This window comes from Oncorhynchus gorbuscha, linkage group LG26, assembly GCF_021184085.1.
Source record: "Oncorhynchus gorbuscha isolate QuinsamMale2020 ecotype Even-year linkage group LG26, OgorEven_v1.0, whole genome shotgun sequence".
NCBI lineage: Eukaryota > Metazoa > Chordata > Actinopteri > Salmoniformes > Salmonidae > Oncorhynchus > Oncorhynchus gorbuscha.
Genome location: NC_060198.1, coordinates 17,824,870 through 17,837,937, shown reverse-complemented (window position 1 = coordinate 17,837,937; position 13,068 = coordinate 17,824,870). Strand labels below are relative to the sequence as shown.

Genomic DNA, 13,068 nt, shown 5'->3' with positions numbered 1-13,068 from the left:
TCCGTTTAGCCCTAGGCGAATGGCGACAGTGGTTGGAGGGGGCGACCGTTCCTTTTGTCGTTTGGACTGACCAAAAGAACCTTGAGTACATCCGTTCTGCCAAACGACTCAATGCGCGTCATGCTCGTTGGGCGTTGTTTTTCGCTCGTTTCGAGTTCGTTATTTCTTATTGCCCGGGTACTAAGAACACCAAGCCTCATGCTTTATCCCGTCTCTTCAGTTCTTCTGTAGCGTCTACCGATCCCGAGGGGATTCTCCCTGAGGGGCGTGTTGTCGGGTTGAATGTCTGGGGAATTGAGAGACAGGTCAAGCAAGCACTCACTCACACTCCGTCGCCGCGCGCTTGTCCTAGTAACCTTCTTTTCGTTCCTGTCTCTACTCGTCTGGCTGTTCTTCAGTGGGCTCACTCTGCCAAGTTAGCTGGCCACCCCGGCGTTCGGGGTTACGCTTGCTTCTATTCGCCAGCGGTTTTGGTGGCCTACTCAGGAGCGTGACACGCGCCGTTTCGTGGCTGCTTGTTCGGACTGCGCGCAGAATAAGTCTGGTAACTTTTTTTCTGCTCCTGGTCTTGCTGGGTCTCAGTCTGTCCACAGCCACCGCCTCTCTCCTGTTCCTGGTCTTAGCCTTGCTGTGTCTCAGTCTGTCCCTAGTTGTTACTCTCCTGGCCTGTTTGGTCCTGATTGCTCTAACGCTTACAGTCCTCTACCCGTGTCTCATTTTTATAAGAGTAGTAGCCCTAGATTCCCTCTTCATCGTCTTCCGTTACGGTCCTGAGGAGAGGAGTTGGGTTCTTTCTCGGGACGTGCTGGACCGTTTGTTGAGCTATGATTTCCTCCGTTGCCGCCAGGGTTCCTCCTCGAGTGCGCCAGGAGGCGCTCGGTGAGTGGGGGGGTACTGTCATGTTTTGTCTTATATTGTCATGTCTTGTCCTTCTGCTTTCCCTTCTGTTCATTTCCCCCTGCTGGTCTTATTAGGTTCTTTCCCTCTTTCTATCCCTCTCTCTTCCCCTCCCTCTCTCCCTCTCTCGCTCTCTCTCCCTATCGTTCCGTTCCTGCTCCCAGCTGTTCCTCATTCTCCTACTACCTCATTTACTCTTTTCACACCTGTCCCCTATTTTGCCCTCTGATTAGAGCCACTATTTCTCCCTCTGTTTTCCGCTTCTGTCCTTGTCGGATCCTTGTATGATGTTCGCTGTTCTGTGTCCTTGTCTCGCCCTGTCGTGTTTTACCTTCTTCAGATGCTGCGTGTGAGCAGGTGTCTTAGTCCGCTACGGTCGGTGCCTTCCCGAAGCAACCTGCAGTCTATGGTCGAATCTCCAGTCAGTCCTCGCTACTGACGAGTGGATTTCAGTTTTTCCTGTTTTGTTTTCTCCTTGATATATCCAGGATTATTACTTTTGTCATATACTGGAATAAAGACTCTGTTTTCGTTAAGTCGCTTTTGGGTCCTCATTCATCAGCATAACAGTTTCACTGTAGATCTGTTTAAGACCTCCTAGAAACACCTAATTTCATCCCACAGCATTAATTAATAAGCTGTGTAGAAGCTGTTTAGCCATAATTAATGGCCTTTCATAAAGCAGCTGTCATGATTGCATGTGCCTCATGTTTAACACGTATTGCTTTTTACAGAATACTACTGTTGTACATCTAATATCCCCCTAGCAGATTTCGTTGCCTTTGCACAAATTCTGTCATGTTACTGTGGTCTTTTTAAAAGTCAATAAAAATGTGTGTAAAGTGTACATGTTTGTTTCACTGTATATTTGTTTAAGCCCTCCTAGAAACACCTAATTAAAGGCCTTTCATAAAGAGGCTGTCATGATTGCATGTGCCTCATGTTTAACACGTATTGCTTGTTACAGAATACTACTGTTGTACATCTAATATCCCCTAGCAGATTTCGTTGCCTTTGCACAAATTCTGTCATGTTACTGTGGTCTTTTTATAAGTCAATAAATATGTGTGGAAAGTGTACATGTTTGTTTCACTGTAGATCTGTTTAAGACCTCCTAGAAACACCTAATTTCATCCCACAGCATTAATTAATAAACTGTGTAGAAGCTGTTTAGCCATAAGTAAAGGCCTTTCATAAAGCGGCTGTCATGATAAACCTGAATCTGAAAGTACCTTTAGGATCTTTTCTTTGGGGTTCTAATCTCCCTGTGTGTACATGCCCTGAAAATCCTTAGGCTGGAGCCATCTGGAAGCTCTGTGCCTGTACATATAAAGAGAACTAAATAGGAAACTAGGCTGAGAAACATTATTTAGAGGTCTGTTTAATTGTTGTTTAAAGCCTGAAATGGACACAATTCCAAGGGACCTTGTTTCTAACACACACACACACACACACACACACACACACACACACACACACACACACACACACACACACACACACACACACACACACACACACACACACACACACACACACACACACATTCCTTGTTTCTAACACACACACACACACACACACACACACACACACACACACACACACACACACACACACACACACATTCCTTGTTTCTAAAACACACACACACACACACATTCCTTGTTTCTAAAACACACACACACACACACACACACACACACACACACACACACACACACACACACACACACACACACACACGCACACGCACACACGCACGCACACACACAGGTCTTAAAGATGGCTTGTTCTGGACATTTATAATGCCTATGCCCCAGCGCTATCTATAGCCCCAGACATTCCTGCTTCATAGATAACAACCATAAGGGAGATAAAACTGGGGGGTGGAGGGGGGCATGGGCCCCAAAATAACACACACCCTCTAACACATGACCACACGAACAGGGGGGCGGGGCGGGGGCACATATTCAGTACACGTCAGCAGGTCATAAGGTCAGCAATCAATCATTTTTGACACCTGTCACCAATCAATCATTTTGACACATGCCGTATCCTATTACTCTCTTAGATACAAAGATAATTCAAGGACTATCAGAGGTAGAGAGGCGAGGCAGGGGTGAGGACATCATCCTGCTATTTTGACAGTCCCTGAAGGACAATACAGGAGAGGTATTTGCTCTTATTCCTTCCCTTTCTCTAATGTATTTTGTAATAAAATTGGCAAGACTAGGACATTACTAGGACTGGAGACCACAGCAGTGATTCTGCTCTTGCCCTACTTCTGTACCTTGGGGTGGCAGGGTAGCCAAGTGGTTAGAGCGTTGGAATAGTAACTGAAAGGTTGCAAGTTCAAATCCCGAGTTGACAAGGTAGAAATCTGTCATTCGGCCCCTGAACAGGCAGTTAACCCACTGTCCCTAGGCCGTCATTGAAAATAAGAATTTGTTCTTAATTGAACTCCCTAGTTTAAAAAAAGACAGCCTGAGTGGCCTTTATGTACATGACAAGGTGTGCCTATGCACAAATCATCTGTTTCTTCATAACATAGGTGTGCATGCTTATATAAAACTACAGCTGAACATATTTTATGTTCATTTTTTTCTTCTTACTTTTGTTGACCTAGATTTCAACACTCTTCACTGAACAATTGGCAGAAGTCCATTTCACCATGAGAGTGAAATCCCGCTGGCCTTTGATGGGGAGAACATCCACACCCTCGAGGACGTCCCCATAGGACTTGGGCTCTGCTAGGGCTGAATCTCCACTGGGATTCTCTGCCTCTAACCCTATTACAGGGGCTGAGTCACTGGCTTACTGATACTCTTTCATGCTGTCCCTAGGAGGGGTGCGTCACTTGAGTGGGTTGAGTCACTGACGTGATCTTCCTATCTGGGTTGGCGCCCCCCCTTGGGTTGTGGCGTGGCGTAGATCTTTGTGGACTATACTCGGCCTTGTCTCAGGATGGTAAGTTGGTGGTGTGGACGCTGTGCTTTGGCAAAGTGGGTGGGGTTATATCCCTCCTGTTTGGCCCTGTCCGGGGGTATCATCGGATGGGGCCACAGTGTCTCCTGATCCCTCCTGTCTTGTGAATTAAATAAAAGGTTACGTTTTAAAAATTAAATAAAACATAATTCATTCAGAAAGTTCAGACCCCTTCCCTTTTTCTACATTTTGTTACGTTACAGCTTTATCTTAAAATTGATTTAAAAAAATAGAATCCTCATTAATCTACACAATAATGAAAAAGTGAAAATAGGTAAATAACATAAATACCTTATTTACATAAGAATTCAGGCCCCTTTGCTATGAGACTCAAAATTGCTTTCAGGTGCATCTTGCTTCCATTAATCATCCTTGAGATGTATCTACAACTTGTTTGGAGTACACCTGGGGTAAATTCAATTGATTGGACATGAATTGGAAGGCACACACCTGTCTATATAAGGTCCCAGAGTTGACAGTGCATGTCAGAGTAAAACACAGATCTGGGGAAGGGTACCAAAAACAATAATTGTGCAGCATTGAAGGTCCCCAAGAACACAGTGGCCTCCATCATTTTTAAATGGAATACTCTTCCTAGAGCTGGTCACCCGGCCAAACTGAGCAATCGGGGGAGAAGGGTCTTGGTCAGGGAGGTGACCAAAAACCTGATGGTCACTCTGACAGAGCTCAATAGTTCCTCTGTGGAGATGGGATAACCTTCCAGAAGGACAACCATCCTGCAGCACTCCACCAATCAGGCCTTTATGGTAGAGAGGCCACACTCTTCAGTAAAAGGCACATGACAGCCCGCTTGGAGTTTGCCAAAAGGTACCTAAAGGACTCTCAGATCATGAGAAACAAGATTCTCTGGTCTTATTAAACCATGATTGAACTCTTTGACCTGAAGGTGAAGTGTCACGTCTGGCGAAATCTGGCACCCTCCCTACGGTGAAGCATGGTGGTGGCAGCATCATGCTGTGGGGATGTTTTTCAGCGGCAGGGACTGGGATACTAGTCAGGAGGAGGAGTAGTATAGACCAAATCTGTTCATTATATACATCTACATGATGTATTGTTACACCATGTAGGAGCAGTATAGACTTAGTCTGTTCATTATTTACATCTACATGATGTATTGTTACACCATGTTGGAGCAGAATAGACCAACATTAGCGAGCTACTTATTTAGATTTAGTATGACTTAAATGAAACTGCCTTACATGTTCTGTAGTAAAACATTTTTTTATTTGCACTAATCAATAAACACATTCAGGTCTTTGTATGTCTCAGTATAATATTATTTAATTCAATCCATTTAAAATCATCTTTGTCTGAAAATAAAATATGATCCTCAACTGCGTTTCCCCTCCAGTCAGCAGACGACGATGTGCGTCTTTCAGGCGTGACGTATAATCTAGTGGACGGTTCTTCAGAAACAGCTCGTCAACCACCTCTGTAGCTTGCTAGTCAACATAGCCGAAAGATCCAAGATATTTATTCGCTTTCGGTGTATATTAGCTACTGTGTTTTAGACACACTTCGTTCGTATCTACTTGTTAACCTATTTAATTTAATATTACATTATTTTGTATTAGTCAGCTATAGTAGCTGGCTGGTTAAGTTAGCACTAGCCTAGTTGCTAATGCTAGCTAGCTAACATTCCCGAACATGAGCTCACTAAACTACTCTCCTCCTGTTAAAGAAGAGGGGGTCTGCTGGACGGAGGAAGAAGCTCTGGGGCTGAACATTGTCATGAAAGAGGAGGATGTGACAGTAAAACAAGAAGTAGAGATTGAGTCTGTTACAGTGAAAGAAGAAGAGAAAGAAGTTTCAGTGAAAGAAGAGGAAGACGCGTTCAGAGTGAAAGAGGAGGATGTTACAGTAAAAGAAGAGGAGAAAGAGGATGCATGTTTTGGAGTGAAAGATGAGGGGGAGATGACTGTCACATTGAAAGATGAAGTCGAAGAGGAGGAGAAAGGAGATATGATTAACACCAGTAAGTACCGCCTTAAATTGGTTTTTAACTTTGGATATTCAATACCTCTTCAACAGAGGGCCCTTGGATGATGACTGATATGTCTAGAATCAGACGACGTAGAGAACAAGCTACCCCTTGTTTTCTCCGTTCCGTTTCCAAAAAGTAACTTAACATATATATTTGAGAAGGGTCTATCTGCTGACCGTAGACTGGGGGGCACGGCATGTAGTGATTTTCATGTAGTGATGATTTACTTAACACCGTACCCCCCCAATAGTGCCATGTGAGAGTTGGGTTGGCTACACCAAAAATTATGTATATACTGACAAGATGTCTCTTTGCCCAAACAACGGGAGTCGTTATCCACAAAGTGGCATTGCGGGTTGTATCGCTCCCGCATATACTTTCTTTGGATTGGTGGATACTTCTTATTATTGTAATCTATTGTTTATATTCTATACGCCTGTATTCAATGGAGAGAGATGCTAAGCTACTAGCATAAATATGCATATCGATCTGGAGACAAGTTCTATTGTGTTTTTATCAAAGTTGTCAGTATGTTACGTGTCCACATAACTTAATCATTACGAAACTTCTGTTGGATCAAGTAAACTTAACGTAGCAAGTAAGACATTCATTTTGTTGTTGACCAAATTCGACACTTTACACATTGGGTTGATAATCGTTTCCACTTGGATACAACCTACTGTAACCTACTGGCATGACCTAGAGAGTTAAAACCTACCTTAGTCTGCTAACATGACCTAGAGAGATGCAACCAACTGTAACCTACTGGTATGACCTAGAGAGATACAACCAACTGTAACCTACTGGCATGACCTAGATAGATACAACCAACTGTAACCTACTGGCATGACCTAGAGAGATACAACCTACTGTAACCTACTGGCATGACCTAGAGAGTTACAACCTACTGTAGCCTACTGGCATGACCTAGAGAGATACAACCTACTGTAGCCTACTGGCATGACCTAGAGAGATACAACCACTTGGATACAACCTACTGTAGTCTACTGGCATGACCTAGAGAGATACAACCTACTGTAACCCACTGACATGACCAAGAGAGATACAACCTACTGTAACCCACTGACATGACCTAGAGAGATACAACCTACTCTAACCTACTGGCATGACCTAGATAGATACAACCAACTGTAACCTACTGGCATGACCTAGAGAGATACAACCAACTGTAACCTACTGGCATGACCTAGAGAGATACAACCTACTGTAACCTACTGGCATGACCTAGAGAGTTACAACCTACTGTAGCCTACTGGCATGACCTAGAGAGATACAACCACTTGGATACAACCTACTGTAGTCTACTGGCATGACCTAGAGATACAACCTACTGTAACCTACTGGCATGAGCTAGATGGATACAACCTACTGTAACCTACTGGCATGACTGAGAGAGTTACAACTTACTGGCATGACCTAGAGAGTTGCAACCTACTGTAACCTACTGGCATGACCTAGAGAGATACAACCTACTGTAACCTACTGGCATGACCTAGAGAGATACAACCTACCCTAGCCTGGCAACCTACTGTAGTCTACTGGCATGATCTATAGAGTTACAACCTACTGTAACCTACTGGCATGACCGAGAGAGATACAACCTACTGTAATCCACTGGCATGACCTAGAATATACAACCTACTGGCATGACCTAGAGAGATACAACCTACTGGCATGACCTAGAGAGATACAACCTACTGGCATGACATAGAAGATACAACCTACTGGCATGACCTAGAGAGATACAACCTACTGTAACCTACTGGCATGACCTAGAAGAGTTACAACCTACTGTAACGTACTTGCATGACCTAGAGAGATACAACCTACTGTAACCTACTTGCATGACCTAGAGAGTTACAACCTACTGTAACCTACTGGAATGACCTAGAAGAGTTACAACCTACTGTAACCTACTGGCATGACCTAGAAGATACAACCTACTGGCATGACCTAGAGAGATACAACCTACTGGCATGACCTAGAGAGATACAACCTACTGTAACCTACTGGCATGACCTAGAAGAGTTACAACCTACTGTAACCTACTGGCATGACCTAGAGAGTTACAATCTCCCGTAGCCTACTTGCATGACCTAGAGAGATACAACCTACTGTAACCTACTTGCATGACCTAGAGAGTTACAACCTACTGTAACCTACTGGAATGACCTAGAAGAGTTACAACCTACTGTAACCTACTGGCATGACCTAGAAGATACAACCTACTGGCATGACCTAGAGAGATACAACCTACTGGCATGACCTAGAGAGATAAAACATACCCTAGCCTACTGGCATGGCCTAGAGAGTGACAACCTACTGTAACCTACTGGCATGACCTAGAGAGATACAACCTACCCTAGCCTGGCAACCTACCGTAGTCTACTGGCATGATCTAGAGAGTTACAACCTACTGTAGTCTACTGGCATGACCTAGAGAGTTACAACCTACTGTACCCTACTGGCATGACCAAGAGAGACACAACCTACTGTAACCTACTGGCATGACCTAGAATATACAACCTACTGGCATGACCTAGAGAGATGCAACCTACTGGCATGACCTAGAGAGATACAACCTACTGTAACGTACTGGCATGACCTAGAGAGATACAACCTACTGTAACGTACTGGCATGACCTAGAGATATACAACCAACTGTAACCTACTGGCATGACTGAGAGAGATACAAACTACTGGCATGACCTAGAGATATACAACCAACTGTAACCTACTGGCATGACCTAGAGAGATACAACCTACTGTAACCTACTGGCATGACCTAGAGAGATACAACCTACTGTAACCTACTGGCATCACCTAGAGTGATACACCCTACCCTAGCCTACTGGCATGGCCTAGAGAGATGCAACCTACTGTAGGCTACTGGCATGACCTAGAGAGATACAACCTACTGTAACCTACTGGCATGACCTAGAGAGATAAAACCTACCCTAGCCTACTGGCATGGCCTAGAGAGATAAAACCTACCCTAGCCTACTGGCATGGCCTAGAGAGATACAACCTACCCTAGCCTACTGGCATGGCCTAGAGAGATAAAACATACCCTAGCCTACTGGCATGGCCTAGAGAGTTACAACCTACTGTAGCCTACTGGCATGACCAAGAGAGTTACAACCTACTGTAACCTACTGGCATGACCTAGAAGAGTTACAACCTACTGTAGCCTACTGGCATGACCAAGAGAGTTACAACCTACTGTAACCTACTGGCATGACCTAGAGATATACAACCAACTGTAACCTACTGGCATGACCTAGAGAGATACAACCACTTGGATACAACCTACTGTAACCTACTGGCATGACCTAGAGAGATAAAACCTACTGTAACCTACTGGCATGACCGAGAGAGATACAACCTACTGGCATGACCTAGAGATATACAACCAACTGCAACCTACTGGCATGACCTAGAGAGTTACAACCTACTGTAGCCTAATGGCATGACCTAGAGAGATAAAACCACTTGGATACAACCTACTGTAGTCTACTGGCATGACCTAGAGATACAACCTACTTTAACCTACTGGCATGAGCTAGATAGATACAACCTACTGGCATGACCTAGAGAGATACAACCTACTGGCATGACCTAGAGAGATACAACCTACTGTAACCTACTGGCATGACCTAGAATATACAACCTACTGGCATGACCTAGAGAGATACAACCTACTGGCATGACCTAGAGAGATACAACCTACTGGCATGACCTAGAGAGATACAACCTACTGTAACCTACTGGCATGACCTAGAATATACAACCTACTGGCATGACCTAGAGAGATACAACCTACTGGCATGACATAGAAGATACAACCTACTGGCATGACCTAGAGAGAGACAACCTACTGGCATGACCTAGAGAGATACAACCTACTGTAACGTACTGGCATGACCTAGAGAGATACAACCTACTGTAACCTACTGGCATGATCTAGAGATAAAAATCTACTGTAACCTACTGGCATGACCAAGAGAGTTACAACCTACTGTAACCTACTGGCATGACTTAGAAGAGTTACAACCTACTGTAGCCTAATGGCATGACCTAGAGAGATAAAACCACTTGGATACAACCTACTGTAGTCTACTGGCATGAGCTAGATAGATACAACCTACTGTAACCTACTGGCAAGACCTAGAGTTGCAACCTACTGTAACCTACTGGCATGACCTAGAGAGATACAACCTACTGTAAACTACTGGCATCACCTAGAGAGATACACCCTACCCTAGCCTACTGGCATGGCCTAGAGAGATACAACCTACTGTAGGCTACTGGCATGACCTAGAGAGATACAACCTACTGTAACCTACTGGCATGACCTAGAGAGATAAAACATACCCTAGCCTACTGGCATGGCCTAGAGAGTGACAACCTACTGTAACCTACTGGCATGACCTAGAGAGATACAACCTACCCTAGCCTGGCAACCTACCGTAGTCTACTGGCATGATCTAGAGAGTTACAACCTACTGTAGTCTACTGGCATGACCTAGAGAGTTACAACCTACTGTACCCTACTGGCATGACCAAGAGAGACACAACCTACTGTAACCTACTGGCATGACCTAGAATATACAACCTACTGGCATGACCTAGAGAGATGCAACCTACTGGCATGACCTAGAGAGATACAACCTACTGTAACGTACTGGCATGACCTAGAGAGATACAACCTACTGTAACGTACTGGCATGACCTAGAGATATACAACCAACTGTAACCTACTGGCATGACTGAGAGAGATACAAACTACTGGCATGACCTAGAGATATACAACCAACTGTAACCTACTGGCATGACCTAGAGAGATACAACCTACTGTAACCTACTGGCATCACCTAGAGAGATACACCCTACCCTAGCCTACTGGCATGGCCTAGAGAGATGCAAGCTACTGTAGGCTACTGGCATGACCTAGAGAGATACAACCTACTGTAACCTACTGGCATGACCTAGAGAGATAAAACCTACCCTAGCCTACTGGCATGGCCTAGAGAGATAAAACCTACCCTAGCCTACTGGCATGGCCTAGAGAGATACAACCTACCCTAGCCTACTGGCATGGCCTAGAGAGATAAAACATACCCTAGCCTACTGGCATGGCCTAGAGAGTGACAACCTACTGTAACCTACTGGCATGACCTAGAGAGATACAACCTACCCTAGCCTGGCAACCTACTGTAGTCTACTGGCATGACCTAGAGAGTTACAACCTACTGTAGTCTACTGGCATGACCTAGAGTTACAACCTACTGTACCCTACTGGCATGACCTAGAATATACAACCTACTGGCATGACCTAGAGAGATACAACCTACTGTCACATACTGGCATGACCTAGAGATATACAACCTACTGTAACCTACTGGCATGATCTAGAGATAAAACCTACTGTAACCTACTGGCATGACCTAGAGAGTTACAACCTACTGTAACCTACTGGCATGACCTAGAGAGATACAACCTACTGTAGTGTACTGGCATGACCTAGAGAGTTACAACCTACCCTAGCCTACTGGCATGACCTAGAGATATACAACCAACTGTAACCTACTGGCATGACCGAGAGAGATACAACCTACTGGCATGACCTAGAGATATACAACCAACTGTAACCTACTGGCATGACCTAGAGAGATACAACCACTTGGATACAACCTACTGTAACCTACGGGCATGACCGAGAGAGTTGCAACCTACTGTAGCCTACTGGCATGACCTAGAGAGATAAAACCACTTGGATACAACCTACTGTAGTCTACTGGCATGACCTAGAGATAAAACTTACTGTAACCTACTGCCATGACCTAGAGAGGTACACCCTACTGTGGACTACTGGCATGACCTAGAGAGATACAACCACTTGGATACAACCTACTGTAACCTACTGGCATGACCTAGAGATATACAATCTACTGTAATCTACTGTCATGACTTAGAGAGTTACAACCTACTGTAACCTACTGCCATGACCTAGAGATACAACCTACTGTAACCTACTGGCATGAACTAGAGTGTTACAACCTACTGTGGATTACTGGCATGACCTAGAGAGATATAACCTACTCAAACATACTGCCATGACCTAGAGCAGGGGTGTCAAACTCATTTCGCATCGTGGGCCACATACGGCCTAGGGAGATGTCAAGTGGGCCGGACCATTAAAATTATACCATACTCTGCTATAAATAACCAAAATAACATGTCTTTCCTTTGTTTTGGTGTAAAGAAGCACAAGAACATTAGGAAAATATTGAAATTTAATGAACTATCCTTTTACAAAACATTTCATGAAACACCTCATATTTCCTTAGACAAATGTGCAATTTACTTTTATCATTCACAAATATGCATTGCAACTGATCCCACTGATTGTACAAAGGCACAAAACTTTAATTGGTACTGAAAAATATAGTAATGCACTTTAAGATTAAATGAGACTTTTAAAGAAAGGAATTTTTAAACCACTTACACATACGCATATAAAATCTAAATGTAATCCCTGCGTACACCTTACAAACTAAGGAGAGTGATTTTAAATGTGTAATGAAGAAAGTGTTCGCCTGTCCTGTAAATCTGTAAACTTCATACATGAAACATACATACACATACAATACATACTGAAAATTTATGGAGTTGTATGAACAGTAGAATTCCATCACACAACTTTTGTTTTGAAGCTGCTGACTAACATTAAAGTGCACATTTTTTAAATCACCACAGTAAGGATTCATCTTCACAGAGCTGTATTCTTTCAATGCAAACAGTATCTAAGGCAGCATTTTAAAGGTGTTAGTCTAGTCTGGACTTGTATTTGTACCTGAAACTTGGCATCTTTTGGCCTGTACAAGTGCATCAACACCAGGTGTCATGTCCTGACTAGCTGTCACTTTCAGAATGTCATTTAAGTGCTTGTTTGTGAGCCTTGAACGCATTTTTGTTTTATTGATATTCATCACTGAGAAAATTTGTTCACAAAGGTAGGTTGTCCCAAACATGCACAAAATTTTAGCAGCCAGGGCTGTTAATTTGGAGTAACCTGGTAGTAGATACTGATAAAATCTGTCCAGACCTACAGAGGCAAATTTGCCCTTCAAATCTGCATCACACTGCAAATCAATTAT

At 43.7% G+C, this 13,068-nt stretch overlaps 1 protein-coding gene across 1 annotated transcript in view; it reads left to right on the top strand.

Moving 5' to 3' along the window:
* The first annotated feature begins 5,283 nt into the window (after positions 1–5,283).
* The window catches only part of LOC124015803 (zinc finger protein 501-like), a 38,725-nt gene continuing 30,940 nt past the window's right edge, over positions 5,284–13,068 (top strand). Inside the window, exon 1 of the mRNA XM_046331284.1 lies at positions 5,284–5,878. Coding sequence (XP_046187240.1) covers positions 5,551–5,878 — 328 coding nt within the window. The 5' untranslated portion in view covers positions 5,284–5,550. The remainder of the gene's footprint in view (positions 5,879–13,068) is intronic.